The sequence below is a fragment of the Medicago sativa genome, chromosome 8, assembly GCF_051527215.1.
Source record: "Medicago sativa cultivar Bolivia chromosome 8, Bolivia_mono, whole genome shotgun sequence".
Taxonomy (NCBI): Eukaryota; Viridiplantae; Streptophyta; class Magnoliopsida; order Fabales; family Fabaceae; genus Medicago; species Medicago sativa.
The window spans coordinates 94,533,995-94,551,247 of NC_140756.1; the positions used below are offsets into that span (position 1 = coordinate 94,533,995).

The 17,253-nt window shown below is 32.3% G+C and overlaps 1 protein-coding gene and 1 long non-coding RNA gene across 3 annotated transcripts; both read right to left on the reverse strand.

Annotated features, from left to right (window-relative positions):
- Window positions 1-1,100: 1,100 nt before the first annotated feature.
- Window positions 1,101-12,795, reverse strand: LOC146903621 (dynamin-2A-like). Of its 2 annotated transcripts, XM_085738267.1 has the most exons (19): window positions 12,544-12,795; window positions 12,404-12,454; window positions 11,926-12,322; window positions 11,499-11,832; window positions 11,170-11,317; window positions 10,172-10,273; window positions 9,948-10,067; window positions 9,720-9,803; window positions 9,515-9,642; window positions 7,686-7,770; window positions 7,439-7,574; window positions 6,459-6,535; window positions 5,069-5,125; window positions 4,204-4,351; window positions 3,945-4,093; window positions 3,524-3,637; window positions 3,375-3,442; window positions 2,275-2,450; window positions 1,101-1,684 (listed from the first exon to the last, which is right to left on the reverse strand). In XM_085738267.1, exons 1-19 carry the CDS (start codon window positions 12,673-12,675, stop codon window positions 1,452-1,454), a joined length of 2,739 nt encoding a protein of 912 aa, XP_085594393.1. In that variant the 5' UTR covers window positions 12,676-12,795; the 3' UTR covers window positions 1,101-1,451. The 2 variants fall into 2 exon arrangements, with proteins under 2 accessions (XP_085594393.1, XP_085594394.1); XM_085738268.1 differs by lacking the exon at window positions 5,069-5,125.
- Window positions 12,796-14,457: 1,662 nt separating this feature from the next.
- On the reverse strand, window positions 14,458-16,208 carry LOC146903622 (uncharacterized). The gene is made up of 2 exons (XR_015021960.1): window positions 16,088-16,208; window positions 14,458-14,711 (listed from the first exon to the last, which is right to left on the reverse strand). It is a non-coding gene; the product is annotated as an uncharacterized LOC146903622 (long non-coding RNA).
- Window positions 16,209-17,253: the final 1,045 nt, after the last annotated feature.

Consider the following 17,253-nt stretch of genomic DNA (forward strand, 5'->3'; position numbering starts at 1 on the left):
CCAAAATAGCTCGTAAAATTCACCATAACTCAATTTTAAAATCAATTTAGTAAAATACTTATGATTATTAGTAAATAACAAGAGACATTAATAATACAAGTGAACAAATCATTTTGGTTTTATGAGTAGTTCAACTGGTTTAAGCTAAAAAATTAAAAAAACTGAGGAATTTAAGATCCAAGGACTAAGTTATGACAAGAAGAAAAATAGTAACGTAACAACAAACCAACAATTAACATGCTAACATTTTCTATTAAAAAAAATATCTTTTTGGTTTTTGAATGTGTGAGACAACGTTGCTATAATCTTATAACGACGATCGATAGTCGATTTAAGAGAGGGAAAGTCTGGTTGTAGTTTTCATTCTTAAATTGAATAGGTGATGGTATAATTAAGATACAAGGGATAACCCCAACCCACGATAGGATACCGAAAACAACATAAAACTATGGTCAAATGTATCTTGGAGTCCTTTAAGGTTGATGATTGTACCGGATTAGTCTTTTATGTTTTTTTTTTTAATATCAAATTGGTCATTTAAGCCACACAATGTTTGTTTGCAAGGGTGCCTTTTTTCATTTAACTCCGTTAAAGACTACTTATATGACTATTTAATGGTAACGCGAAAGGTCCAAATCTTCATTTTTTAATGACAAATGTTAATATGTTAATTGATATGTTAGTATTTTTCCCTTGTTAGGATTCGAACTCCGAACCTTTCATTTTTTAATGACAAATGTTAATATGTTAATTGATATGTTAGTATTTTTCCCTTGTTAGGATTCAAACTCTGAACCTTTAACTTCTTTAATCATTTAGCTTAATCAGGTGAGTTACTCACCCCTCATTCCATTTTCATCTTTAAACCCAAATATCCATCTTTTTCGTTCTTATCATTTTAAGACTAAGAACACTACAAAAAAAAAAAGACACTTGTTATGAAAACAAAAATAAAAATTCTATCTTTCTTTTTAAAAATGTGGTGTATTCAACTCTTTGAAATCTTTTCGCAATTAAATTAGCTACAGACAATGAAAATATAAAACAATCTAATGCTTTCTGTCGAAAAAAAAAATAAAACAATCCAGTGCTTAGTAAAGTTCCAGGAAAAACATAAAACACTCGTGCTATATGCGCATTGATAAAATGCTGGTAATCACATGGGATACAAAACAATTACATCTGAAAGAGGAAAAAATAGTCAGGGAGACACAATATTATCTCACCCAACAATGCCCCCACCCCACATACCCAGTATGGGATTAAAATTGGACACATACTGCATATGACCTTCAGATATCTGCAATAACAATACTTATCTACAAACCTATAACATTCCGACTAAATCACTTGAAAAAGGATGTGGAGCAGTCTTGTTATAAGCTGAAAAAACTGAAAGTATCCATCTGACGAGTATGCATAGTTGTGGTTAAAATCATATGTAGCCTTATCTAATATCTTGAACTAGACTGTGGAGGAGCAGGAGGCAACCGATTCGGTGTCCGACGGCTGCTAGAATTTGATCCTGAACTCAGATCGCCATTTTGAGATGGATCACTGTAACGTCTACTGTGACCACCAGAACCATACCTAGATGATGAATCACTTGGACCATTGGCAGCAGCATCAAATGCAGACCTCCAATCATCACCAGATGCTGGTCCAGAGCTTTGTGGGCTACTTTCTGTATTAATTTGTGTCAAAATAATAATAATAATAATAATAATAATAATAATAATAATAATAATAATAATAATAATAATAATAATAATAATCGAGTTTTTCAAACTCTCGAGTTAACTCTTTATCTATTACGAATATAAGATTTTAAGTCAAAAAAACGAGTTAACTCGTCGCATGTAAACTTACTTTTTATAAACTCTTGCGGGTTAAAGTACACTCTAATTGGTAAACTCTAGATTTTATTAGTAGTTTACGAGTTTACAATTCTACATTGATTTGGCCTTAAAATGTAAAATTTTCTTATTCTATGCTAAATATTTATCTACATCGAAATATTTATGATTTATTATGGAGATTAAATGTTGAATTAATGTTATTTTAACGGAATAATATTATCTATATATGTCATATAAATGTTATTTTAATATTAGGTTAACTGTTATGAGTTTACGAGTCGAGTCCTTGATAAATTATAAAACTTCAAGTTCTTCCCAAACAACTAGCACACCAGCTAAGCTTTCATGTATAATGTATAAAATGGTATGTTATAAAATTCCAAGAATGCACCTCAAGAAAATTTGTAGATAATACCTGCTGCACTCCCTCTATCAGACCAATTGGATGCGGCAGCTGCTCTGTTGTCGTGGACACTTAGCTGCCTAGTAAGTTTTGACAGAAGGGAAGACTGTTTCTGAGCACGCTCCCTTCTACGCTTGACATTTTGATCCTCCTGGAGCAGTTCCTCAATCTTTGCTGAGCTTACAGCACTGCCAAAAACAACAGGAAAAGGCAAAAAAAAAATAAAAAATCAAATGTTCCATTCCTAAAGAATAATTGTAAGCAAATGAAATCGTTAAGATAAAATGAATATCTCAGATATTAAGTATTAGGGTCATGTTAACTTGTGCCCTTGGGGCACATGTTAAACAACCTAAATAGAGCAATTTTGCATTGGAAAACATAATATAACAACTTTTAAGAAGTTGAATGCACGCCTTTTGATATGTGTATTTCTATAATGAGTATCTTAACATGTGCCTTGAGGGCACAAGGTAACATTAGCCTAAGTATTATTATTTTTTGGAAATAAAAATAAAATTTATTAGACAGACTAAAGGGAAAGTAAAACTAGGGAAGGGAAAAGGTCACAACAATTAACAAACAAGAAATTATATTTAACAGAAAAATATAGATAAAAGAAGGAACTTAGAAAGAAATTCAATTTAAGAATACCCAAAATCTACGAAGTCTGTCTACATAACATAAATGCAACTCCATTGGGATAACCATGAGCAAAAACATCATACAGAGACACCAAATTTATAATCTACATCCCAGAACATGTTGAAGGTTCACAAGAAACATCCTTAAAGATGCAAACATTTCACTCCAACCAAATAAACTGAGCATTGGCATAAACTACTCACATAGCCTCCTTGTATCTAAACAATGTCTCTTACTACTCTCTTCCTACTTGACAAAAAAATAAAATAAAATGCACAAGAGCATTTACACTATGATCAAGTATGTATATGCGGTATGATATCACACTTAGGTTGCATGAACATTAATGTTTTGATGAGTTAAAGGAGGGAATATGAGAAGGATGCCAGTACACCAAATAATATTCATTAAGAAAAAACGCACTTTGAAAATCATCTGACAATAAGGTAAGAAAAGACAGCACTAACCTGATGGAACTGTATAACTGGTTAAGCATGTCTTCTTTAGCTTTCTCGACTTGGCAAAGAACAACTGCCTGCTCGCCAAAACCAACTGATCTCACAAACAACACCAGATCTGAACAAAAGAAGTATGGAAGTCAATAAAATTAACTCACTTTTGGAACATTGGCACCAAGGCTGTTGAGAACAGCTTCAACATAACCACGCACTTCCTGAGACATCCATCTCAGCTCTTCTTCTGGATCAGCAGGTTTTCTAGCCATAGTATCCTATAAGCATTTAGAAGCATGAATAAACTGTTATGAAAATTGTTTCATGATTGTAACTTTTGAAAAACTAAAAGCATAGGTAAAGGATTCTATTCTATGTTCCAAGGCATCATAATTCATTTCAATGTAAGTATCTTCATCATAAGGAGACAGTCAAGTGAAAAAGGTATTCAACAAATGAAGCCCAAACAAGCAACAAAACATGTGTGAATCATTGATAGGGGAAGAAAACAAAATTCATGTGTATAATTGGCTACTTTTAAATGAATCACACAAAAGAGAACAAACACATAAAATAATTACTTACAAGGGAGCCATCAGAAAGACTTTGTCGCATGGGAAAACTAGGTTCACCAATTGCTTGACCCCCTTTAGCCTGTGCAACCTTTCTCAGCTTGTTGATCCACTCAACCTTATCTACCATGCTTTCAGCCTTCAACAAAACTGTACTTTGAGCTGCAAAATGCATATTTCAAAATTGGCACACGCAAAGCATGGTTTATATCTGGTAATGGATTTGAGAGAGGTGGGGGAGGATATACACAAACTAGAATACGGGTGACTACCTTTCATAATTGTCTTATAGGGGACTTTGCTCGTTATCTTGAAGATAAGGTTTGATGCTTTCCCAGAATCCAGTCCATTGGACTTCTTATCCTTGGAACTCTTTGCAGGGGCTTCATCCTCATCAGGAATCTCATCAATATTGCATTCCTGATTAGACAATAGACATTATTCAAAATCAACTTCCAAGTTCCAACCCTTCAAGTAAGCATTATGTCTGAACCCTGATTATATGCCACCAAAAATATGAAGCATAAAACAGATATGAAACCTCACCTCACGTGAGCCAATATCCATAAAAGGATCAAATCATCACACAGTACAATACAATGATTTTTTTTAACTGATTACACTGGTTATTTGAATCTTTTTCTAAACTATAAATTGTAGTCAATGGCGGATAGTGAAACATACCAAAACACGATAATGAGCAGTGGTATGGCCACTACATTGAAAGCTTAGGGAAAGAAAAATAAATAAATTTATACTATAGTACCCAAACGCATAAAAGCTAAAAAGTAAAATACACAAAATTATTAAAGACATTTTTATAGCTAATAATCAAATCTCATTTCAATCCCAATATAAGCAAATACGTTTCAGGGTGAAACGACCAAAAAGTCTAAAAACATAGGAACGGCTATAAGTTGAAGGGCTATCACAGTAGCGGTCACTACAACCACTATTCGACCGCTACAGCCACTACTAAAAAATGCAATGCAACAGGGTTTTGTGTAGCACCTAGAAGCTTCCATGCTATGCAATGCTGCTATAGTAGCTGCTATTGACTAGAGGTTCTTAATTCTCTAAAAAACTGTAGATGCTCAAGTTCATGAGCTTTCTAACATAAATTCAAGACATTCATACCTCTAATGTAATTGTTCCTCGAAAATGTCTCTCTTCTTGTTTTTTGGTATATCCAAGCTGGCAAAAAAACACCGTTAAACCATCAAATTTCAGAAAGCATTAACCATCGGCCACCCATCAAATCGGTCCATGTGATATAGGGTATCTAGAAAGAGTTATTCAATGCCTGTGTTTATGGTGAGGGCAATTATACTCAAGGTCAAGGTACATTGCAATATGATGTTTACTCTAAAAATAAAGGGTCAAGGCACCTTCCCTTAATACATGCAACAAATTTATTAAAATATTAGCACAACAGACTGATGGGACAATATATTCAAGATTCCTGTCATTGTAGATTTTGTGCAACTTAAAACAGGTTAAAGGATTTTGCACAAAACTTAAAACAGGTTAAAGACCCTATAAGATATATTAAATTAATCACAAGCTTTCATATCTAAAAGCTTAAGCTTTAATAACATGGGAGTAAAGTCTCTATGAACAATTCGTTAAGAATGTAAATCTTGTCACCCTGATTCTCCTTAATTAAAAAGTTGAATTTCAACACAAGATCAAGAGTGGATTCATTTATTGTGTCCACGCTTCAAGTTCAAACACAAAAGTTGTTGCATGAAGGGGCATATTGATTGCAATTATATTTATCAGTTATTCTATTTGTTTATTAATCTTGAGAAGTTTCCTTTTGTAGTTTAATAGTTTCCTAATATCCCTTTTACTGAAAGATAATTTGTTGCATATAAATATTTAGTCTAATTGTCTAAACAATATACAAGAATCCAATATCAATCTCAATCCCAATTTCAACTGCAATAGAAAATCTAATATGAAAAATTTAGGGTTAATTATGTTTTTGGTCCCTACAAAATTGCGACCTTGTAAGTTTAGTCCTTACTTAATTTTAATAGCATTTTTAATCCCTACAAAAAAAAATTTACTTATAATTTTAGTCCCTGCTAAAATAAATTTTGTTTAATTATCCTTAAACTCTTAAATTTTTTAACGATTCTTTTTATACAAGTTTAGAACACTATGAAAGGTTCATTTACTAAAATCTATAATTTTTTAACATGAAATAAATTAAATATGAATTTTTTAAAACGACAAAAGTTTAAGATATAAGTAACAAAAATATGGACGTAGAAATCAAATTTTTGCGATATTTTTTTCGGAGGACCTTTTAATAACGTTCTTAACACGCCTGTAAAAAATTGTTGAAAAACTTAAGAGTTTAAGCATAAATTAAACAAATTTGGATTGAGTAAGGACTAATATTGAGTGAAGAAATTTTTTGTAGGGATTAAAAATGCTATTAAAATTAAGTAAGGACTAAACTTACAAGGTCGCAATTTTGTAGGGACCAAAAACATAATTAACCCAAAAATTTACTAACCTTGCCACTCTTTTCGTTTAGAACAAACCATCGTTTAGTCCAACCACTACCTTTGTCGCTTTTTTTAAACAGATATCCTGCATTTAATTTTAAAGGTTACAGAAATTCAATTAAAATACTGTACTTGAGAACTAAAACAATATGACTCCTTACAAAAGCTAGGTGGAGATGGTCATATGGATCAAACTATGCCTCTTGTATTGGAATTCTTCAACTGGAAGAATTTACACACAGAGAGAGAGAGAGAGAGAGAGAGAGAGAGAGAGAGAGAGAGCAATTTTGGGTATCTGAAAACACAATTGTATCGATTGATTTTGCTAGTGTAAAGAACCTAGTAATTTATACATTGAATGAGTTCAACAATTTATAACAACTTCTAACCAAGCTTAACTGCCTTAACAGAAAGTCAGTTAAGCTTTCCATTTTACATGATCGAGATACTAGATAGTAAACACTAATAGACTGTATTCTGTCAGGAATTAATTGGAAAACATAGCAAGGGAATCCTATTTTTTAGAAACAGAAAAAGAAACTTCTGAAATTTTTATCTGTATGCATCATCATCATTCATCAAATTAGTGACTAAGCTATCAGCCATCACTGAGATGTGCTAAACAATATTTGGAAATATTCCACGATTGCAGGTGATATTTGATAAGCATGAATCGAGCAAATGAATGTAACTGTTTCTAAAAATGTGAATACTGAAGCTCCAGATCTTGATAGGAAAATTGATATCAGTTAAATATTTGGAAATATTCCACGATTGCAAGTGATATTTGATAAGCATGACTCGAGCAAATGAATGTAACTGTTTTTAAAAATGTGAATACTGAAGCTCCAGAAATTGATAGGAAAATTGATATCAGTAAAATATGAAAAGGAATCCACATACTTAATAATGGGATGCAACACACTGAATGGAGATGCCACAATGAAATTAGACCTAGAATACAAATTTTAGGATGAATGTCAAAAACCTGCTGTAATCTCTCCATCGGGCCCCGCAACCTTCAAGCTAGAAACCTCTTGTGTATCCTTGTCTTGTTGACCGGATTTCTCTTTCATTGATTTTAAGTTTCCTCCACTGTGTTGACCCGTCTGAGGACTAGTAGCCTAGAAAAGGAAACAGAACAAGCATCCCGTACATAAAAATCCAAAATCTAAACACGTGTGGTATGATTTACAAATTCAAGCCAGCGGTTTTTAAAGTAAATGATCCCACACCCTATTTAGAATCGACTGTTCTGCATCAAGTGCCTTTTTGGATGACCGGTTCTTTAGCTCATCTTCTCGGCGTTGCCTTTCCATTCTAATGAAATTAGTTGACAGTGTTAAAGCAAAATAAATTAGAATATATGCAGCCGCAGTCGAATAGTTAAAGATGTTAATGAACATATGTAGATGCTAAAATATGTGATCATGGCATCAACATAGATACAGAACTCAAACCTCATTTAATCATAACTGTCCATTAGCCCAACAAAAAGTAGATTTAAGAACTTTTCAATCTATGCCCTAACTATTTAAGTGGAAGGACAAACTAATAATTTTCCTAAATATTTAAAAAGTCAACAGAAAATCCATTCACAAATAATTTATTTTCAGATAGGTTGAAAATGGGGTAATCAGTCCAAGAGCTATCAGCTTTTCTTTAAATGTTTGACCTTGTAACATCAAGGGACGGAGTTCAAATCCCCACAGGGACATTGTAATATGGTCATTAAATAATAATTCTATTCTTCCCCAATTTTTTTTTTAACAAAAAATGAGTAATAAAAGAACCATGACAAATACGGATTAAGATCCTCTCCATTTATAAAAATAAATGGAAGATGCAATTTGGAGAGAGAGAGACACAAAAAATAGGTGGTGGGTCCTATCATTAAGTGGGTCCCACCATCATTAATTATTTTTTACTTTTTATGCGTCTTTATCTCTCTAAATGGAGTAAATGGAGAGGGAAATAAATGGAGAGGATCTTGACTCGACAAATACAGGATATTGAATTTATACTCAAACCAATTTGTTCAAGATTTTGATGATAGTAAAAGCTTTTACGCCATTAACTTTTCTATGTATTAACTACTTCCCATCACTTTATAACAACCGACCAACATGGTTTGGTTTCTAAAGAAATTAATGGAACGATACTTTCATGTCTTGTTAGTTATTACTAGAGTCCAACACTGTTTATATAGGAAAAGAAATAACAATAGTAACAATTACTAATAATGTCAGAATAAAAAATAAAAATAAAGAGAATAAAATAAAAGCATAGAGAATCAAATATGATTTCCCCTGATTCTTCTACAGTTTCCTAATAGCAGAGAATGTGATGAATACCATAGTGCTCATTCAACACAGCATTATTTTGTACAAAAAACCAACGTCAAATTGATAACAACTCAAATAAAAGAAATGGAAAGTTGACAGTGAAAAGAAAGGCCAGTTTTATTGAACGAATGATTAAGAATAGGAGAGCTCCAAAGGTTTCCCCTTCACAAAGAATTTCTCCTTTTATGCACCGCAATCAAATTCAGAAAATGAATCTATTTACTATTTTTCCCTATTTATATAACCAAGCCTCCTCATCTAACTAATTGTTTGCCCTAACTAATTCAAACACTCCACTTTATCATTTATCCTAATCCTAACAATGCACATTATAGTGTTTGTGAAGAAAAAACTATTCATCCCACTACTAAAGAGAAAAGGCTAGCTGAAAACTTTGGCGACAGTTAATAATAAAGGCATATACTCAAGATTTCAATCAGGTAAAATCACATAATGAAGCTACTACAGAAATTCAATATTAAGAATCACATACATTTACTTATTCATTATCATTAAAATATATGTAATCGTATAATCATAACTCATAAAGTCCCTGCTGGTTCTCAAAAAGTCATATACCAATATCAAATCAATTCAATGGTAGAGATTCTAATGAGTTTCAAATTCAACCTCAGTTTCATGTATGACTCCCATAAATGACATTAAGATTCTAAAATTCATAAAATTAAGATGCAACAAGAGTCGCATGTTAAGCATACCGCCTCTGCACTAGACGAATAAAATGTTGGGGCGGAACAAAGGCACGCTCCATATCAACTAGTGCAACCACCATTTTCTTGGATTCATTTTTAAAAGACTCCAGGGCAGAACTTGCAATTGCCACAATCTGAAAATGTAACAAATTAGCTAAGTAACTCCTAAAAACAGGCCAAGTTAAATATAAATTACGTCAAACATAGTTACCTCTCTCTTGAATGGAGGATATCTTCCAAGACCGGGAGTAGCATTTGCAGCAGCAGAAACTAGATCCACAAGCACGCGATGTACCTAATTTGGTAGTTGTCAAAACAATTTGTTATAAAGAAATACCACTTCATATCAGTATCCAAAATATACTTTGTGCTATTCATTTGTGGGTTAGAAACCTTAGTATCTTTTGAAACAAAACAAACAGCACATTTAGAATCATACCTCATCGACACACAGGCGTGATGGCTCCTTTGCCAGTTCAAGAACGCCTTTTATTAAGGACCTCAGACCTTTCTCTGGAGAGATAAGATAAGGTTGATATCCATCTGCTTCTAGGACAATCTGACATAAGCCAAAACAGAAATATAAGAAACGAGCATCTCAAGAGAATGTAATGAATTAAATTCCACCTAAACAAGATGACAACTTCAATGAAAAATAGTTACCCTCTTGACATTGTTTATATCAAAGTGCCTGTCAATAGGAAGTTGCTTGATCCTATTGGGAAAATTTCCTTCAAAACTGGCTACCACTTTCCAACCATTACCCTGCGCAAGAAAATGAATAAACAAATTAAAACTATAACAAATAGTATTCATGTGTTATACAATATGGTCTAACCCCCATCTTAACATCTGAGTAGTCGACTTCTTTAATTGAAATAAATGGGGAAAAAGATCTTAAGAAGCAGGCGACCAGCCCAGTATCAATTTAAAGATTTCAAGCATTTGAATAATTTTCAGAGCCAGTTTGACAAGTTTCTGAGTTCTGACACATATTTATGTTGTTCCGTTGTGGTTAATTTATGGAATTCAACATTCAGCATTCTTAGTGAATGGTGGGCGCATCATAGGTCCCTGCTACCGTTCTTAATTATTAGCTTTTGTGGTTTTGGTAGAAATAAAGAGGCTAAAAAATTGTGAAGCAATATGAAACCTATGCTACAGTTTGGTGTATTAGATTAGAGCAGAGCTCTTTTATTTTTAAGGACTCTTTGGAACACCACTTGATTAGTGATAAGATTGAGTGTTTGTTCTGTTAAATTATTTTGCTTTGGAGGATTCTGCATCCTTCTTTAACTTTGCAATCCTTCGTTTAGTCTAAATAAATTTCTTTTAATGAAGAACGCCTAAATAAACTTCCTTTAATTAAAAAAAGGTGTATCACAGGTCAGTTATTAGTTGTTCAACAGTTTGAACACCTAATAACTGATTTGTGCTACACCTTTTTTTTGCATCAAGAGTTGTCATTACTCATGTTGTAATATTTTTATGATGTTAGTTAATGCTTAATTATCTCTTGCTCGTTGAGGATATTCCTCATCAAATTTTAACGATAAGAAATTATGTTTGAAAAGTCTAGCTTATCTATAACTAAATAAAATAGACCGTCTCACGACATAGATAGTTGCTGGACCATGCAAAAATAAATAAAAAATACTGACCTCGCCTCCAGTGAGATGTTGAAGAAACTTTTCCTCAAACTCACGGCATAACTCCAAGCCTAGAGCTCTTGTACCTTCAGAAGTACTAACCATTTGTCCACCGAGCTTCACTAACTCTTCTTGAACAATTTGAGACTTACCCTGAAGGCTGCAGCATTTTAAATGAAGGATTATGATGGGTTGTAAGATCATTTAAACCTCCACAAACACAAAAACATTATGTGTGAACATTAAAGACAAAGAACATATAGATGATTTAAAAAAATGAATGCACATTGATGTTGGCAAGATCATGAGTGGAACCGTCAACTGCAAACAATGAGAAATACCCGGTGAGGAGTGTTGGAAGTCGTAGCTTCATACGATTGCGGATCTGTGCAGCAAGAGAGTCAACCAAAGCAATTCTACCAAGCTTGGTTTGAGGGGCTCCAGTGAGTATTGATTTCAAAGTTTCAGTTTCGGCTCGCCAAGCAGTTTCCAAGGAGGTGTCGGGTGCAGCACTCTGGGAAGCTATAGAAACAGACTGGCCGATCAAAGCAACCCAGGGAATATCAGAGGTTTTTGGTGGTCCCTGGTTCAATAGGAGTGCCTGCACAGCTGCAAGGGCTTTGGGTTCTGTGGCTGCTTGATCCATTTTAGTGATAACACCAACTGTTCTGGTGGCTACACACAGTTGATAACACGGAGGAATATAAGTGATTGATTATTGATTGGTATAAAAGGAAAGGAAAAGGAAAAGAAAAGTAAAAAGCTTACATTCTGCATCATATTCCTTTGCAACTCTAAGGGCTCGTGATGATGAAATTTCTGGTGCCTGAGCGGCAGGAACAACTACGAGCAAAATAGCGTCATTGTGCTCAAGATATTCAGAGATGATTTTGTCATTGACAATGCGCTGGTCCAATCCAGGTAAATCAATCAAGTTGAAGGGAGGTGCAGTAGAAGTACGAAGTTTGAGATAGATAGGGTCAGGTCTCTTAGTGCCGGATGAAACTTTGCTGAGTCTATCCTGAAGAGAATGAAGAAGGGAAGAAGCAGAAACTAGTTGGGATTTATTATTGATATGAAGGAAGATAGAATTGGTGGTTAAAGATGTGTCTCTGTTCAATTCAATGTTAATGGGAGCTCTGGTGGCACCATTTTGACCTGTGGGCTGCAGCAGCAGTTAAGTGAATCAGATAATAACAGAAGATTTGATTAGATTGAAAGTTATAATAATAATAATAATACGAACCAAAATAGGATGTCCAATGAGGGTATTCAAGACAGCAGATTTTCCAGCACCCTGCAGGATCAATCAAATTACAATTACAATTACAATATAGGATAATGGATGGAAAAAGAAGAAGAATAAGAATAAGAAAATGAACATACGACATTGCCGAGACCAACAACGTTGAGGAAAGTAGAAGTGCGTTTGGATTCATCAATGTCTTCGTCGGCGAGGAGGGCAGAAACTTGCCGCATTGATTCAGACAGTTCTACCAATTCCGATATTTCTTCCATTTCGATCTAAATTCTGATTCTAAATCAACCAAATTAATAATATCACTCTCGCCATTGCTATTTTAACTTTTCCTTTCAATTTCCCATTATCAGGTTAATTGCTTTCTCTACTCTCAAACTAATCAATCTCTCACTCTATTAATTAACATTTAAAACTAATCCTTGTCTTTGTAATACCTATTTAAAAAAACTTTTGACAAAACAAAAAAAGAAATAGTTTAAAATATTAATAAAGCGAAGGATGAATTTAAGAATGACTTATAAAACACAGAACAATTTGATGATTTATTTGTTATTACTTGTATATTAAGTTTTTTTTAAGGGTCTAGAATATTAAAAATTATTATTTGAATAACAATTTCTTAAGTCAACTTGTGAGACAACGAAAAATATATAAAAAAAAGATAGGTATTGACACAATGTGAGTATAAGTGAGAAAGTTGTTATAAAAGTTACTTGTGGGACAGCCAAAATATAAAAAGAAGAGAAATGATATTTGTACAACCATTTTTTTTACAACTTTTGTGACAACTTTCTCTTTCAAACTCACATTATATTTTTCCTTTCTCTCTATTGCTTTAATTTTTATGTCAATACCTTATTTTCTTTGTAAATTATGATTGTCTTATAAATTGTCATTGAAATGGTTGTTCAAATAACACAACTCATCAAATATCATTTCTCTATATTAAAACTAAATTGATATCCACCAAATTGCATAAAACATCTTACATTATAAATATAAAAAATAATTTACTCTCATCTCTTTTGATTTCTTAATCTTATTAATTTGTATATAAAAAAAATATTTAATAAAAAAATACTATATTAATGTTGATAGAATTTGGTCGCGAACTTTCTCAGATTACTACATAAAAAATATTTTTCGCATGTATAAGCACATAAAATCCGCAACAAGTGTAGTCCAAGTATTTGATGATATTTTACATATAAAATTTTCAAAATTTTATCATATTGATACAAATTCAGTTCTTTAGTGATTTATTGCTAATATCTTTTTAACTGTCATGTGATCCGGAAAAAAATTAAAATAAAAGGATTAAATTTACTTAAATAGTTTCATTTCATTATTAAAAAAATTGTTACATTTCACATAATGTAATCATTAATGTCATACACTAAATATTTAAAATATACATCCAAAATAATTTATATTTAAAATAATTTGTATGATGAATAATATATAAATCCAAATAATTTTATACTAAATGTAATCAAGTAATTAGTTTACCCTTAGTAAAATTATTATCAATATTTTTGTATTTGATTTTTGGTCTTTTATTACCAAAAAATATTATTTTTGTTTGATTATGTTACTTTGTGATACTATTAGTTATTTACTACGATTAATAAAATTAACATATATATATTTTCCCTTAAAAAAGCTACTATTAATACCCAACAATCCTAACCCTTGTGCTTTAAAAAAAATAACAACAATAATTTTTAATTTTAAATGGAGGGAAAGAAATGAGGAAAATTAAAGAGAAGAAAGGAAGAAAAAAAACGAGGAAAAAAATTTAGTAAAATATGAATCATGCAAAATAACAAAAAAAAAGGGAATAACTTGAAGGTGCGATCATACTGACACTAATCAGGGGCGGACCTGAGCAGGGCAGGGTGTGGCTGTGACACCCTAAATCCCAAAAATGATTATTACTATTATTTAATTAAAATTAGAGTTTGATTCGCAGCGGAAAATGTCAAATAAAAACTTCTCTAATGATATAGAAATTCTTCCACAAAATTTAGGATATCACATTGACTCATAACAAACATAATTCATATTTCACTTCATTAAAAATTATAGTAATAATAACATCGAATCTTTTTCTTTTGAAAATATTTCATTTTACATCATAGACAATGGTTTTCTTGCACAAAATTAAATAAGTAAGCATATCCCTTTTCCCGTGTCACTATCAGAGCGGTGCTTTTCCCCAAAATAACCGACGACACAAGACAAGTCCTCACGAAAGGCATGCACTTGACTCCAAGACTCATAACCTATATAACTACGGTTTTGCAACCGCAGGGCCAAGCCAGCAAACACAAACAACGAAGGGGTGAGTTCCGAGAACATGTAATAGTATAAAAAAAAAAAAGAGAAGAACACGTAAGCAATTAAGTCAAAGTCGTTTCACATCACAAACATAATATTCAGAACCTTGAAGAATATATTATATCATCTCAATCTATATTAGTAGAAAATATCATTACAACTTAAGAACCAAAAAAAAAAGCTTCACAAACACATTGTCACAATTCAATTCCAACTAGTCACAACACATGTAGCCACCAATAACCATCTTCATAAGAACATCAACATTAATCACCTTCATCGTCTCACACAATTACATTAATAGACATCACAAAGTAATTCGTTAAAACATCACAACTTAACAACTTGACTCGACAACACGACTCAACTTGACAATGCACTCTTAACAACTTAACAACTTAAATCATCGTGAAACTTCTTGATATGCAAATGCATGTGGTACCATTCAGCAACGTAAATGAGCGTAATTAGGCTCTCGACATGTGAGCACTAAGGCTGCCGGGCCTAAAGCCCCCAACTTTAATGAGCACAAAGGCTGCCGGGCCTAAAGCCCCCAACTTTAATGAGCACAAAGGCTGCCGGGCCTAAAGCCCCCAACTTTAATGAGCACAAAGGCTGCCGGGCCTAAAGCCCCCAACTTTAATGAGTATGCAATGGACTCAATCTTCTTACAACTTAGACAACAACGTGAACATCTTATACAATTCCATAATCATGGACAACTTCTTAATTCTTGCAACTTAGACCGACTCATGCAACTTCAAACTTTTAAATGATCAACATCATTAAACAGCACATATTAATTCATAGCATATCAACATCATAATATAACAGTATCAAATGATAATCAATCAACATTTAAGAATATCAAAAAGACATTTAGCAAAATACATATCATTCACACATGACCATTTAGAAGCACATCATTGAATATCACATCTTTAAATCACACATAATCATATTCCAATAGTTATCATATACATGTAGTATACCAATAATTACATTCAAATACATAACATCACATCTATATCAATCATTAAATAAGTCATCAATCTAAATAGTTGCAGCAATTCAAGCATAAGCACCCACAAATTTATCCATGACTTCAAGTACCACATATTCACATAATTTAAATCAAGCAACACCTTAATAATGTTTCTAATTCTTCTTTTAACCTCCCACATCTAAATTTGCACATTAATTAATTATTCTCTCAAAGGGCTACAACCGTCGCGGTGAGCCCCGAATGAACTTTGGGAAATACGGCTTTCCCGTTCATCTCAATTAATTTACACTCATGATCTCGAACTCTTCTCTCTCACCCCATACCTGGATTGAAGCTTTCACAATACTCAAGAGAATAAATAGGACTCAACGGTGACAATGAACTCGAACAACCGGTTGATATGCGTCTCATCTTCATCAATTACAAATAAAATAAACACAAATCAATACAAAATAATTCATTTTATTTATCATTGATATTATGGTCTAAACTCTAAAGCCTATTTTATAATACGAATATTACGTACAGACTGATATAGATTTAGTCAAAGCAACTTTAATTGGTTTCATGCCTATTTCATCAATTGCATAACCTATAATTTAATCGATACATTTTTTTTTAATTAAAATACAAATAGGTCAAATATATAGGACAAGTACTTTATTTTGAAGGAAACCTAAAATCAAACATAGTCATAGCCACAAAAAGATATTGCCGTCAACTACCATTAAATCTTTAAAAAAAAAGCATTACTAGCTGAAAACATTCACCATATTTATATCTTTATAGCTTAATGGAATCTTAGGAAGAATGTGAATTACTTACCCTATGAAACATAGAAATTGCGTGATGCCTTTTTCCTCTCAGTGCTATACTAACGTTTCACTAGTATATCCCGTGATAGTTTCTCTCCTCTATGTTTACCAATTCGTCTTCTCGGTTCTCACGCGGTAACGACGCTAATTTACTTTCAATTTTCTTCTCACTGCTAGGTTAGGGTTTTTAAGTCTCTCTTAACCTAAATACATTGTATAATGACCAATCAACTCTAACACTGATTGGTTCATATCTTCTCTTCTACTAATTACGTCCACTCGACTATATACACCCATTCATTTATTCTCTTCACCCACTAATGGTATAAACTTTTATTTTACTCACTCATAACTAATATTATCCCCAAAAATACTCATAGTACACTACTATCTTTTTTTTTAAATGATTAAAATAATAAATCTATAAATAAAATATAACATTTTATATTATTTATAAATCAAATAAATACGTATAACATTATCACATCATAGCAACTACGCATATAAGGAAAAATAATCAAAATACTACTAAGACACCAAGATAATTATTTATAAAATAAATAATTAAATAAAATGATAGTTAAAAATAGTTAAAATAAAATATGCACACAATTCTTATTAATTCACACGATGTCCCAATAATAAGCATCATACATGTCAAATTAAAACCGCTT

What these genes read in the sequence shown, in the direction of transcription:
- LOC146903621 (XM_085738267.1), bottom strand. Translation starts at nt 12,675, where the DNA reads ATGGAAGAAATATCGGAATTGGTAGAACTGTCTGAATCAATGCGGCAA. An exon ending in CACGCCTGTGTGTCGATGAG is followed by an intron (nt 9,804 to 9,947) that starts GTATGATTCTAA and finishes CTACCAAATTAG; the next exon opens with GTACATCGCGTGCTTGTGGA. An exon ending in TTGGTGCCAATGTTCCAAAA is followed by an intron (nt 3,443 to 3,523) that starts GTGAGTTAATTT and finishes TTTGGCGAGCAG; the next exon opens with GCAGTTGTTCTTTGCCAAGT.